This window comes from Neovison vison, chromosome 4 (assembly GCF_020171115.1).
Source record: "Neovison vison isolate M4711 chromosome 4, ASM_NN_V1, whole genome shotgun sequence".
NCBI lineage: Eukaryota > Metazoa > Chordata > Mammalia > Carnivora > Mustelidae > Neogale > Neogale vison.
In genome coordinates, this window is record NC_058094.1 from 218,712,045 (window position 1) to 218,727,010 (window position 14,966).

The 14,966-nt window shown below is 40.5% G+C and overlaps 1 protein-coding gene across 5 annotated transcripts in view; it reads left to right on the forward strand.

Moving 5' to 3' along the window:
- AGK (acylglycerol kinase) overlaps positions 1–14,966 on the forward strand; it is a 73,216-nt gene that overhangs the window by 19,054 nt on the left and 39,196 nt on the right. For all 5 annotated transcript variants that reach the window (XM_044246733.1, XM_044246731.1, XM_044246732.1 and 2 more), the window contains exons 3-5: positions 4,335–4,374; positions 7,203–7,282; positions 12,572–12,647. In XM_044246733.1, coding sequence (XP_044102668.1) covers positions 4,335–4,374; positions 7,203–7,282; positions 12,572–12,647 — 196 coding nt within the window. The remainder of the gene's footprint in view (positions 1–4,334; positions 4,375–7,202; positions 7,283–12,571; positions 12,648–14,966) is intronic.

The window sequence follows — 14,966 nt, forward strand, 5'->3', positions numbered from 1 at the left end:
CTTAAGGCCCTAAAGGTCAAATCCCAATTCCTGAACTAGCTTAAAAGGCCGCTGGGGCCTGGGTGCTGAACCATGGCGGCTGCCTCCAGCTGTCCTCCAGCTGTCCAGAACGACTTTCTGTTTCTGAAATTGGCCAGGCTCGTCCTCTGAGGCTTTGAGAGGCTCTTGCCTTCGCCTGCGTTCCCCTTCCTGTTTTTGCCCTGCTACTTTTTATTTCTCCCCAGATCTAGACTGCAGTGTCACTTCCTGTAAAAAGCCTTTCTAATTCCCTCAAGCCTAGGTTAGCTATTCCTGAGCGGGCCCCTGTTGCAGAGCACATAAGAGTCATGTCATGTTAGGACTGTTGAACTGCCTCTCTTCCCTTCTATCCTGTGAACTTCGTGAGGATGGGGAGTGCTGGGTTTATGCACCAGGACATCCACACCTAGCACAGTGCCTGGCACGTCCTTTATCAAGAAACACGTCTCTTCCTTTATCACTGATACTTGCCAAGAGCTGTCCTTTGCCACGCGCTCGGAAGCTGCTTCAGGTCAGGACAGGATCTGGGTTGTACAGTACCCAGTGCTTCGTGTTAAGTGAGTTAGTTTCACCTGCTACTTTGGGGAGCTTAATCACACCTGAACTTATGAAAAAACACCATGAATGTAAATTTTAAAAATCAGATGAGATTAGAAGTAATGTGTGATTCATGAATGTGCTATCGAGTCTATATACTGATGAGTATTATGCATCCAGTATTGTCTGAAGTTAAGAAAAAGCATTAAAGTATTTATTTTGGGTTTGAATTCTAGTCTGCTGTTTAGTCACATGGTGATCTTGGGGAAGTCCATTACTTCTCTGAGCCTTAACGACATCATACATAAAATGAGAATATAATGCCTGTCTGGCAGGGTTGTTACAAAGGTTAAAGGTTTGTGAAAACGACGGCTGTGGTAGCTGGCACGTGGGAGTTGCTCTATGAATTTCAAGTTATTTTCTCTTTTATTCCAGTAAAAATGCCTTTCCTGGAACATTTTTGGAATTTCTTTTTTGAAATAGTTTTCAGAGCTGGCTATAGGCGATCGGAATAGATCAATAGGAGAAATCTTTTTGAGGATATGTTTGATTTTTTAGAAACAGCTTGGTTCAGAGAGCAAAATCAAGATGGTTAATGCCATTTTTGATATTTAAAAAAATTAAGTATGATTATAATGAGATTTTCTTTTGTAGTATTTAAATTGGCACATAGTCTGGCTTTCTCACAGGTGGCATTGACAGCATATTCCATCTGGCACATTAAAATCCAGGGAATTAATTATAAAGAAATCTTTTGATTTTGAATAGCACTCCGATAAATCAAGAGGTATTAGCAAGCTCGAGAGAACTGAGGTCTTTAATCATATACTTAATCACAAGTTAACATTCAAAATTTTACTTCTAGCAAAAAAGAATTTAGGAAACAGTGAACCAAGGTGATGTATTCTTGTATTTGGGGCCATTCTCTTTTCATCTAGGGCCCCAGGAGTCTGTGTGGCTGGAGTGCAGTAAGGAAGACGGCGTCTTATGAAGGACCCCAAGGAGCCTGGCACCTTCAGAGGCCTGGCCCTAGTGGGAGGGGAGGAGCCAGCTGGGGGAAATGGGCAGGGATGTACGGGCAGGTATGCAGCCTTTGTAGCTGTAGAGAGGGCTTGTACAGAACAGCCTGTAGGATGTGTTCATCACAGAAGAGACTGGAGGTACAGGTTATTCTATCTATAGGAAGAAACAAGTGTTTGGAAGAGCACAGTTCTGTGTGGCTCTGTGTGGTGGTAGTGGTACCCCCAGGGCCAGTGTGGAAGCCGGACTGAGGATTAGCCTAGACCAGGGGGATCCAGTGACATTGCTCAGGTTACTACAAGGAACCCAGGTTTATTTGGTGATCTAGTGGTTACTAAGGATTTAATATTTTACCTCAGCATTGTATAGAGGTCATGAATGGGAGGTGTCAGGGTCAACTCTAACGGGTTGTTGACATGTTAATTATTTTTAAATATTTGACTACTCTGTACATTGAGTTGGCTTCATCTTGTATATGTGTAAGATCTATGTAATTGTTGCTGTTGGGATGATTCACCCAGAGGAGTTGCTGGAGAGCATTTGAGAAGAAGAGTGAAATGTGAATATTCGTGAACCTTTAGTGGGGGGAGGGAGAGAAGCCTGTGCACCTCCCTTCTGCTGCGCGGGAGTCACGGGGCAGTGTCAGTCAAGTAAGTGGGACTGAACCTGGCAGTTAAGGTGCTTGTGGACTAGACTTCACAAGGGATTAGTTCCCGTAAGATGTTTGTCATGGGACAGAATGCACTTTTGAGGTATGGCTTTATCATTTTAATTGAACATTGTTCTTAGGTTTCAGATGGGCAGTATTTTTTCAATTAAATTTGAATGCCAGTATAATTAACAGTGTTATATTAGTTTCAGCTGTGCCAAATAATGATTCAGCACTTCCGTACATCACCCCCTGCTCGTCACAGCAAGTGCCCTCCTTCATCCCCATCACCGATTTTACCCCCCAACCCACCTCCCCTCTAATAACCATAAGTTTGTTCTCTATATTAAGACTGTTTCTTGATTTCTCTTTCTCTTCTTTTCCTTTGGTTGTTTTGTTTCTTAAATTCCACATAGGAATGAAGTCTTACGGTGTTTGTCTTTGACTGACTTATCTCATTTAGCATTTTACTCTCTGGATCCATCCATGTCCTTGCAAATGGCAAGATTTCATTCTTTTTTATGGCTGAATAATACACCACATCTTTGTGCATTCATTAGTTGATGGGCAGTTGGGCTGCTTCCATAATTTGGCTCTGGTAGAAAATGATGCTATAAACGTAGGGGTGTACATATTCCTTTGAATTAAGTGTTTTTATATTCTTTTCTATTCTAAATACCCACAGACAGGCATCATTGCTTCTTCCCCTCACATGGTGCTTTCTAGTTAAAGCTGACTGCTGTTGATGTCTAGGGTTTGTTCTTCAGTCTGGCTCTGGAAGAAAAATTATTGCATAGCCTTGGACAGCAGCTGTGGCAAAAGGCGAAAGGTTGTTTATTCTCTTTCAGTTCAGACTTAACTATCAAAATTAGTTTTGGATAACTGTAAAAATGCAAAATTTGAGGACTTCAGTGTTAGAAGGAAGGTCTAGGAAGAGGTTTTTTTTTTTTTTTTTAAAGAAAGAATTTAAGTGAAGGAACCCTTTTCTCTTTTTAGTTCTTTCATATGCATTGTTTATTGGCTGTTTTTAACTGTCATTAACCAGGCTGAAGTTACTATCTTAGCAATGCCAGCAACATACATTAGAGATGACTCTTCAAGAAGATTCTGGAGCCTGGTGGGCAATTGGCCATTTAAAGTGTTCTTACAGTATAAATGGCATAAACACATTTTAGGAACCTTTATGTTACATAGTTGAACATTTTTCTGATAGAATGTTTTCATTTTTTGCAAGCCAGAGTTTCACCTCACGCCAAAATTTCCCATTTGGGCTGCAATTGAGTGTCTGACAGTGACAGAAAAAATAAGAGATAACATAGTAGCAAAAGTGACTAAGCATCAAACTTATTTCTGGCAAATCACCTGAACAATTTCCACCAGATAAAGAAAATGCAGGATATGTGCCTTCATCTTGTATTGCTGTGCTAACAAATTACTACAAACTGGGTAGTTCACACAACTCATATCTATTATCTTACAGTTCTGTGGGTCACAAGTCCGACACAGGTCTTACAGGGCCAAAGTCAAGGTGTCGACAAGGACTGCATTCCTTCTGGAGGCTCTAGGGGAGAAGCCGTTTCCTTGCTTTTCCAGCTTCTAGAGGGTACCCTCATTCCTTGACTGTGGCCTCCTCCCGTGTTGAGCAACAGCAAGCTTGCACCTTTCTGACCCTTCTTCCATTGTCACATTTGCTGCTCATCCCAGCCTAGAAAATTTTCTGTGCTTTTAAGGACCCTTGTGATGAGATTAGGCACCCCTGCATAATCCAGGACTGTCTTCCTATCTCCAGATCCTAAGCTTAATCACATCTGTAAAATCCCCTTTGCCACCTAAGATAACATATTTTCAGGTTCAGGGGATGAGGATGTAGACATCGTGGAGGGAGGGGATCTTGTGCCCCCATCCTGTGGAAACACTCAACTTAGGATTTCATTCAGAGAAAGTTCTTTTCACATGTGCTCGTTATGTGTCACAGGTTTTGAAGAGACTTTCACTTGGGTGTTTTATAGGGAAGAGTTGGGCATATTTAAAGGAAAAAAAGCAGTTTTGTTTGTTTGGATTGTAACCTGCTTATTAATGCTAATGTTCGTTCTTTTGTTTGCTTTGATAGCGACAACCTGCTAAGGAGAGCCGCCTGTCAAGAAGCTCAGGTAATACCACTGAATGTGCTAAAATCAAAACCTGCTTTATCTCTGTTGCGCAGCAAACTCGGGCTAACCCCGGGGGACAAGCGCGGTGCCTTGCCTCGGTGCAGTGTGGATTTTTTCCCACCGTGGGGGGGAATGAGTCAGGCCGAGAGTCAGCTCTGAACAGAGCGGGAGGAAGTTAGCCATCTGGTGTAGAGCAGTTCCAGCGCCCACCCCTTTAGATTGTTTACTTCTGGATTAGTCCTAAGAACACATACTTGGGCTGGTTGGAGCCCTGGGAGTTTGTTCATGTCTGTGGTTGTCCTTCAAGATCGGGCTGAGCCCTGAATCTTCCCTGATCCTAGTAACCCCTGAGGATTTCTGTTCAGAACACGCGTTACCCCTTAAAGTCAAATGTTCTTTCAAGGCATTGATTCATATTTTTAAAGCCTGTTCAGCACAGCTGATTCAGACCATGTGAGCATTGTTCTCCCAGGCCCATGATACTGCTCTGAAATAATCATGTATCTGGCAGTATTATAGTTGAATTATAAATCTTTTCGAGTTCAAGACCACATTTTTGTTCTTTCCTCCCCTCCAAGTTTGTAGGTTGTGCCTTGCAGGTGAATTGCCATGACTGAGTTGCCTTTTTGTTGTATGTCATTTAAGCTTATGATATCAGAAATACCAAAAAAGAAACTTCAAGTAAAAAATGACAAAGGTATGATGTATTTAGTGGAAGGAGGTGGGCGGCAGACCTCATGTTTGTTACGGAAATGTTTTCACGGGTGACAATGACAATAGGTACTATTAATACATTGCTCTTTTTGGTGGTGATCTAACTGTTCTAAATCTGTGTTTTAAGAGTTTGATTACTTTTCCGTTCTATCTCCTATGGCTCTGCTGCTTTGAAAATGAACGATCCCCACCCTGAGCTGATTTTCCATTAGCAACTGGGAAAGCTTGGGAGGAGAGCCTTTTCTTGGTCTCCCAGAGGAAGAGTGGTCACAGGGTCCTTGCTTTCTTGTTGAAGGAAAATGCTTTTCCCTCTGCGCCGAGTGTCTTCTCGTCCTTTCTCAGAGACTCGTCTCTGGTCACCGCTCACTCTCCCATATTTACCTCTTCCCATGCCGGACTTCCTTCCGTCCCAGCACCCATGGGGCTCCTTCCGTCTGGCAAACAGAAGCAAATTCATCCTCGGAGCCGACTCCAGTTACTTTTCCTGTTGATAGCTGCCCTTTACAGTCTAAATTCCTGAAAGAATGATTTTTTTAATCTCACCTCCCTGTAGTCTTACATAAAAGCTCCTTAATGCGCCATAAACCTGCACCTGGAGTTGCCAGTAGGTAAGAAACCAAGACACAGAATAATCTGGAACTGTAGGTCTGGAGTCTGGTAGGCCAGAGAAACTGGCTGACTGACAGATTTTTGCCCACATTCCAGAAAAACTATGGGTAGGAAAAGAACACATTACAATGTTTGGAGATTTGGCAGCAAAATATTAAGGTCGAATTCAGTAAAAGTGAAGACAGGGTAGAAATTGTAATGTACCAGAAACTTTGTACTAATGAAACAGTATTTCTTTCTGAAGCTTTCAGAAAAAGTGTATTTCTTTTCTAAAGGAAGAAATAGATCATGGAGAGAACGGCTCCCTGGCGGACTGTCAGGAGGGGTGGTAGTCTCTTACTAGGAGAGTCACTTAATACAAGTCTTGATTAACTCATTCTCTTGGTTAACTCATTCTTTGCGCTTCCATACCTGAATTCTGCCTCCTTGGCCCAGACCTGCTCCCCACTGTCAAAGACTCGACATTCTGACTCTGGTGTTTTCCTCCTTATTTTTGTTGGTGGTCTTCTCCGGGGGGAATAGCAGTAGTTCACGTTAGCTCCTGTTTTGAGTCTGCACAGCTGGTTCGCTGTGCCTCTGAACTCTGCCTCCTTTATCTGCTCTTCAGAGCCGACAGAGTAGAGGTTGGGGTTTGGGAGTTAGGTGTAGGTTCTAGGCTTGTAACTTATAAACTGTGTGACTTTCACTTAATCTTTTTGAATCTTGGTTTCTCAACTATTAAAAGGAGAGCACTTAGTACCTTCTAAGTTTCTGAGCGCTCTGAATAATGTGTAGAACAGCAGCAAATACTGGGTGCCAAGTAAATATTTCTTTTCCTTGCCAGTTGATGCTGTGGATTATTATTATTACTACTATTGTTATTTATTTCAAGTTTTTATTTAAAGTCTTGTTAGTTAACGTGTATGGAAAAATTGGTTTCAGGAGTAGAGTGTTGTGATTCATCACTTACATGCAACACCCGGTGCTCATTGCAAGTGCCTTCCTTCATCCCCTAGTTGCTGCTGTTTAGTTAACAAGTTATACACATTGCAAAGAGGAGGCGACAAACAGATTATTAGGATTATTTTTATTTACATGTATGAAAATATGAAGATTAATTGGTATCACAGTTCTTTATGAATAAGCCTTAGGAATGAATTGAAGGAGAAAAAGATTATACTCTGAAGGCTATGGGCAGGTGGGTTAAACTTCCCTTCTGATGTACTGTGGCTTCCTGGTTATCTGTTTATAATAAACTTAGCCACATCTTAGAAAAGAAAAGTTACTTATCTCTAGTAGATGAAGCAAGAGTTTTTTTTATTACAAAATTTAGCTGATCGTCATTAAATAATGGTAGATTTGTTGGTGGTTCATATTTTTATCAGTATGAATCATGAAAGAACATTTTTTCCCCCCAAAGTAGGTGCCATGTCTCCTGGAAGTAAATTCTTTGGAAGGAAAGAATATATATAATTGCTAACTGAACAAAAGAATATTTCTTAAAACTTTGCTTTTTTCCTTTTTAGGTGTTTGGCAATCAACTCATTCCTCCCAACGCACAAGTGAAGAAGGCGACGGTTTTTCTTAATCCTGCAGCTTGCCGAGGGTAGTTCCGTGTGTGATTTGTCACATGCTCAGTTGTCCTGAGGGGGGAAATGTCACAGAATATTAGGAAGCTAGTTGGACTGTGTGGAATCAGAAGAAGCAGGTTCCGTACTCGTCTAGCAATGAGATTAATTTGTGATGGAGGAATAGTGCTTAGTGAGCTAGAACTGTAAAGCTAATTGATGCTTGGCAAACTTGTCTAATTGAAGTTTAATAAAAATCCCAGAATTAGGGGTGCCTGGGTGGCTCAGGCGGTTGGGCGGCCAGCTCTTGGTTTCGGCTCAGGTTGTGATCTCAGGGTCCTGGGAATGAGCCCTGTTGCTCCCCCCTAAATAAGTTAAAAAAAAAAAATCCCAGAATTAATACTATCAAGTAAGTCTTACCTGCTTGGGGACAGCTTCTGCTGTTGTGGTGTAAATGATTGGGCCTTCTCTGTTCCAGGATGTTCCATGATGGCCCAAACATTGTGGGCTTGTGAAGTCAGAAACATTCTTTCCAAAAGGAGTCAACCTTGAGCTAGGTCTTGGAGATCAGCAGAGGAAGAACATTCAATCTTCCTGACTGAGAAAATAGCTCTTGGGGTGTGTGTCTGTGTGTGTGTGTCTGTGTGTGTGTGTGAATATGAATACCAGAGTAACTAGTTATGTCCCTTGCTGTGTTGCAGGCCAGTCTGCGGCCTGGTCTAGCTGGCCTGGCAGAGTTGTGTGAGGAAATTGTGGGAATTCAGGTGTGAAGAACAGTTGGGACTTTGGTTGATAATCATGTATTCCTGTTCATTTATTAGAACAGAGGTCCCACCCTGGTGCAGGAAGTTGAAAGTGGGGGAGGCTGTGTGTGTGTGTAACTGGGCTAAGGGCCCATGGAGATTCTGTGTATTCCGTTCATTTTGGCTTTGAACTTAAAACTGCCCTAAAAAATAAAGTCTATAAATTTTAAAGTATCACAGGCAAACAAAAATGTGTCTCAGTGTTTGTTGCAGTTCTCCTTCAGTTGGAAAGGTGAATAAAAAAGACCTTGAAGGCTTTTAGAAGAAATCATTTAAAACTTAAAAAGTATTTTTTAAAAATAGAATGAAAAGGTTGTCTGAGGTGGGGAGGGGAGTGATATCTTTTATTATCCCTAGCAACCAGAACATTTCTTTTTGTCTTTTTTGAGGATTGGAAAATTAATAACTGTGTATTAGGTCGGATTCTTGGGTGCCTGGGTGGCTCAGCCTGTTTCGTGTCTACTTTGAGCTCAGGTCATGATCTCAGGGTCCTGGGATCGAGCCCCATGTTGGGCTCCCTGTTCAGCGGGGAACCTGCCTTTCTCTCTACCTCTGTCGCTCCTCCTGCTTGTGCTCTCTTTCTCTTTTTCTCTCAGTCAAATACAATCTTTAAAAAAATATGTACTACATTGGATTCCATAAGACCTTTGTCAAATGACATCAAGATATTAAGAACAACACAACAGAAAGACTAGTTGGGACCAGCTTATAACTGGTGGTCTTGTGTAAGACGCAGGGATTCTGAAAGAAGTTTCTCCAATAATTTGGGAGAGTGAATGTGGCTTTACAGATAATAAAGAGAAATCACGTCTTTTTTTTTTTTTTTCTTTTTTGATAGAGTGAGAGAACGAGCAGGGAGGGGGAGAGGGAGGGAAAGAGAGAAAATCCTAAGCAGGCACCACACCCAGGATGGAGCCTGGCACCAATCTCGATCTCACAGTGACCTGAGCTGAAATCAAGAGTTGGAAGCTGGGGCGCCTTCTGCACTGGCTCAGTGGGTTAAAGCCTCTGCCTTCGGCTCAGGTCATGATCCCAGGGTCCTGGGATTGAGCCCCACATCGGGCTCTCTGCTCTGCGGGGAGCCTGCTTCCTCCTTTATCTCTGCCTGCCTCTCTGCCTACTTGTGATCTCAGTCTGTCAAGTAAATAAATAAAAATCTTTAATTTAAAAAAAAAAAAGTTGGAAGCTTAACCGACTGAGCCACCCAAGCACACCACACCTTACTTTAAATTCTGCAGTTTAAGATATTTACCTACAGATTGTCCGAACTGGCTCTGTGATTCTGCCTAATTGACTGGCTTTGTTAGAGCCACCTCTCCCCGCCCGTAAACATCAATCTTAATGCCTATTGATCATTCTTGTTTAATAAGCAATACGAACAAATGAACAGGTTCTAACCCAACACAATCAGAATATCCAAGATAACTAAACTGGTGGCCTGTGGCAGCAGCTACCAGAGAACTGTGGGCTCCAGGGTTTGAAGGACTGGCCTTGGATATTCTTCTGCACTGGGATATTATGGGAACTACTTAACTTAAATCCTCAGTGTCCTCATCTGTAAAATGGGAAAAGTGATGGCTCCTACCTTAAAAAATTACCGTATGGAATAGTGCCTTTGCGATTAAGTGAGATAATGCCTACGATGTGTTTACATTTCCATTTCATGGTGAGCACTGGAGGAAAGGAATATAAGCTACTGTGATTATTACTGACATGTCGGCTAGAACTGACATGTTGCTTCCCCACACTTCCCAAAAGTGCTTGTGTGTCTCCCTCTGCCTACTTTAATGTAACTGTTCTAGGTCCTGTTCCTTTAGAGACCTAGTTAGTTAGGAACCAGCTAATTCTGATAAAGAAAAATTTATGGCAGTTTGTTTAAGCTGTACTCTGTTACTTTAAGTTCCTACTTACAAAGGATAATAACACTAAAAAACAATTTTTTAGAGCAGTTTTAAGTTCTGTTTATATTTTTACATGTAAATGTGTTGGCATTTTTAAAGGTGGATTATTGTTTAAAAGTACATTTTTATCTTTAAAGGTGAGGCCGGGAAAAGTCTTTAAAGTTACTGTCCCCTTTAGCAAGGTGAATCCCTCCATGCTTCTGGGTATGAGCCACTCTGAAGCTCTCCGGCATCTTTTTTTTTCCCCTAAAGCTTTCATTATTTAATTGCACTATTTTTGTCATCTCGGCTCTACTCTGGAACATAATATATAATTCATCATGTAGCTATTTCATTATGTAGTACTGGTTTAAAACTACATAGGCGCCTTAAGAAATAAGATAACTGTGTGTTTAGCATTAATAAATAATACATTAAGAAGTAATTATTTTTCTGTGTGTACGTGAACCTAGAAATTGCGGTACGTATATAAAGCTTTTATTTAGCTCTGGTGCTATCTCACCTTTAATTATATAATAAATAATGCATTTCTTATTGGTAACACTTGCTTTTCAGTCTTTTATATGGAACAGTAGAATTTTAGAGGTTTTCCATAGCACGGGATCACATAAAGATGTGAGTAAAAGCCCAAATGTTCAAATTCTTATTTCTTTAACTTGGAGGAGCTTACAGATTTGTTGTAAATGATTAATATAGCCGATTGAGACTTGTCCAGAGTTTTCTTTCTCAGAACGGATCTACCTCCAACTGATCTTTTCTTATCAATCCAGTAATGGAAACAACCCTGGAAGGAGAAACGTTTGTACTATCATTAGCTCAGCTCTTTTTTGTTGGGTTAAGCCCCACCTGTGGTGAGCTGGAAAGGGGGAATTTTCATTTAGCCTTTTCTGTTCATTCTAGTAAGAATTCAGGTCAGGAGAAAGGGCAGGGGATATTTGTGTAATTTCCTTACAACATGCTCAGGTAGGCCCTTGGTTTGAGGTACTTTTTTTGAATGGTCTGTGTGAAAATTTGTCCAGTAGTTTCTCCATTTCTATTTTAATTCCTAAGAAGAAATGTTGTGTGTTTCTGTCTGCCCTTTGGTGGTTGTTTCTTTTTAAAGAATGTTCAATTTGGTTTGTGCGTGACTATACATGCTCCTCATTAGCTACCTTCGTATGTCTTTCTGCTAAACTTGCATCACTGGTTTTAAAAATCTTTGAAAGAGGACTGAATAAATGTGGATGTGAAAGTTACATGTTCGCTGTGGTTTCAAATGTTCTATTTTTTTGTTTTGTTTTGTTTTCTGATGTGATAGTTGAAAATATTTGGGTGAAAAACAGGTCCACTGATTGGTATGTTCAACTTTGAGACCATGCCATTGGGGACTTCTTGCAACTTTTGCGTCCCCTGATGCCTGGGCCCTGTTTCGGACTCCTGACCCTGATTTGGACAAGAGTCACTGTCAGAACGATGTGTACATTGCTTCTAACACACACACACACACACACACACTCTCTCTCTCTCTCTCTCTCTCTGTCTCTTCAAAGTGCTCTTTAACTGTTTCTCTTCTCACAAGACTTCACAATCCTGTCCTTTCCTTTCCTGCAGAATTTACATGTCTGCATTGGGGCAAGTTCATTTATTCATGCTTTAGTGCATTAATTCATCAGACACTTATTAAGTATCTTCTCAGTGTGCGGACATAATTCTAGAGGCTGGGGGACTCAAGGATTATAAGATTTGGTGTCTGTTTTTGCAAGGCTTCCAGTCTCATCCCAAAGACTGTCCTGCAGATCACTGATTGTCATGCCATATGGAAATTCCTAACAAAGATGTATACAGAGTGATGGGGCCACAGAGAGAAGGATGCAACTTTACCTGTGAGCTTCAGACAAGCTGCCGATTTTCCTAACATTGCATTAGACACTTTGAAACCTTGCCTTTTGTAGCAGAAATTCTGCCTTCATGGAAAAGAATTTTGCTCCTTCTCCAGGGCTTTCATGACAGGTTTGAAACTCAAGAAATGGAGATACCTCTAGTATATGAAATCGTTAAAAATGTGTTTCTCCCTCAAAGGTTGTATCCACTGAGTTAGAATTAATCTGTATTCTGTGGGGTTCAATATATTCCCTTGGGCCACATGAAAAACGTTAAATACACCTTCCTCCCTCTACCACTGGAATAAAAATAAGTTCTCTGAGGACTTATTACATGCTACTTTAGTTGCAGGTGTTTCTGTCTGCTTTGTCTTATTGTATCCCTAGCTCCCACCCCTGTTGCTAGCACGTAGTAGGTGCTCAATAAATACTTGCTGAATGACTCAAGCATTGTGTCCTGAGTGGGGCCATATGTACTGTCACGTTCTTCTCTAGAGGAACTAGACTGAACTGCAAGCATCCCAGATGGGTGAGAGCCAGTTGTATTAGAAGGTAAACTCCTGGAGGCCCCAGAGTGGTAGCGTCTCCATTTCTCCCCGTAGAACCCAAGGACCCATTGTTCGCCTTCCTGTGCTTGCAGGAGTGAAAGAAACCTGTGTTTCTCAGGCTGTTTCTTGTTCAACTCTAGTGAAGGTGGTTAGGCTTTCTCTTCTTCCTCTTGAGAGCGTGTGTCAAAATTTTTGTGTTTTTTCCTTTGTCTACAGCAAAGCAAGGACTCTATTTGAAAAAAATGCTGCCCCGATTTTACACTTATCTGGCATGGATGTGACTGTTGTTAAGGTAAGAATACTCCACAGTGTTGATTTTATCTGAGCTACCACTCCTTATAACTTACTCTCTTCTCTTGACTTTATAGCAGAAATCACTTATAACGTAAGAAGCTGGGAACAGAGAAATCAACGATGTGTCTTTGTTCTGATAGTTAATAAAAGCGGTTTTGTTTTTTGTTTGTTTTTTTTTTTTTTTCAAAGCATTGTCAGCTTTTCATTTTCAGAAGAAGATTAGATGGAGGCATGAACTTGATTCCTTTCATCTGAAAGCTGGAGTGCGGAATTATTGTCTCTTGGAAGATGAAAGTAGTTATGGCTGTAGGAATTCTTTTCCTGAAAATAAAAAAAAAATTCCACTTTGAGTAGTTAATTTAATTTCTTGGTAGCTCCACAGACAAGTAAACATTTTCTCTCTGGGGAGGAATTTTCAATGGTAAAGCTCTAGAGTTTGCGATATTTAGCTAAGAGAAAAAGGGGACAAAAATAAGTTAGAAGGAAATGTGCTAGATAGAAAACGCTCCAGACTCCACTTTGTTGACTTTTAAGTGATGAGTGTGGTGTATACACAGGTGTGTGCATTTGGTGAAAATCACTCTCGTCATGTTTCTAAGTCTGTGGTTTATTTTTAATATTACTCTTTCATGAAATCAGAGATGAAAAGGTAATTTAGTCCAGTTACCATGAAGCCTTGAACTCCTTTGTCCAACTGGTCTGTGATGTGGTCTTCCTGTTGTCTGTCTCCAGGGATGGGAGAAAGGGGAAGAGAACTAACATTGATGTGAGTGCTTGTAATACACGTTACAGACTCCACATGTGAGCGATCCCAGGATGGTTATATAAGAGTTCTTCCTTGAATGTTCCTTCACGTGAACTCAGATCGAACCATCTGAACCTGGAGCTGTCTTTGAGGGGAAACTATTTTGTATATTAAATGTCCTTAATGGTTCTAGAAGTAGTCAGGTTCTGTTCTTGAATTAATTTTCATAAGGCAACATTTTCAAGGAATTTGTTGCTTCCATCTAGGTTTCAAATTAATTGGTATCAAGTTCGTAATTTCTTCTTTTTAACTTGTAAGTTTCTGTTACATTTGTAGTATCTCATTTTAATTCTTCACATTATTTATTTGTGCCCTCTCTTTTTTTCTCTCTATAGCCTCTATAGAGAGATATATACCTCCATATACCTCTATAGAGGGGTATGTCAATTAATCCTTGCCAAGAATCATTTTTTGGCTTGTTCATCCTCTCATTTATGTTTGTTTCATGAATTTCTTGTCTGTTTTTACTGTTTCCTTCATTCTACTTTATTTGGATTTTTTTCTGCTGTTCTGTTCTGACATCTTAACTGGGATGCTTTTTTATTTTTCACCCTTTTCCTATTTATTGAAAGCTATAAATTTCCCTCTACTGCTTCAGCTACATCTTCTAAGTGTTGATGTATAATATTTTCATTATCATTCATTTAGAAATATTTTCTAAGTCCCATCATGATTTTTGTTTGACCTATGATTTATTTAGACCCGTTTTTAAATTTCCTGATACAAAGTTTTTCTAGTCATCTCTTTGTTAATGATTTCTTATTTAATTGCATTATGGTCAACAAATGTAGTCTCTACAATTCCTGCTTGTGAAACTTTCTTGAGTCTTGTTTTAATGGCCTAGCATGTGTTTTGTTTTCATTATTGGGTACCATGTTCTGCACATGTCCGGTAAGTCAAGGCTGTCCATTGTGTGGTTCTAGTCTTCTGTGTCCTTAGTGATCTTTTCTTCTGCTTTAACTATATTGAGAGGGGGTTTTTAGAAATCTCCCACTGTTATTGGGGATTTTTCTGTTTCTCTCTGTAGTTCATTTTTGCCTTTTATATTTTGAGATGATGTTAGTAGATACTCTCAGGTTTTACATGGCTTTATTTTTCTCAAGTTTTGACCCTGTTCTAGACTGGTTCTCTTTAGCGCCACTATTGCCTTGGCCACAGTCTATCCTACCTAGTGTTCTTAGTGACTCTACTAGCTTACTCTGGCTGAGTTTTGCTTGGTGTAATATTTTTATCCCTTTACTCTCAGCCTTTTTAATATCTTTATATTTTAGATGCATTATTGGTGAGGCATGGAAACAGTGTATTTAAAAGATCCAGTCTTTTTTTGGTCTTTTTATTGGGTCCCTGAATCCATTAATATTTATTGTCATCATTGGCTGTATTGATTTCTATACGAGTTATCTACAGCTACATAACTGCCTTGACAGCTCCTTCTCTGCCTCAGATTCTGTTGGTCTGTAGTCTGTTGGGAGCTTCCCCGGCGCTGGTCACACCTGGGCTCCTCAGTGGCAC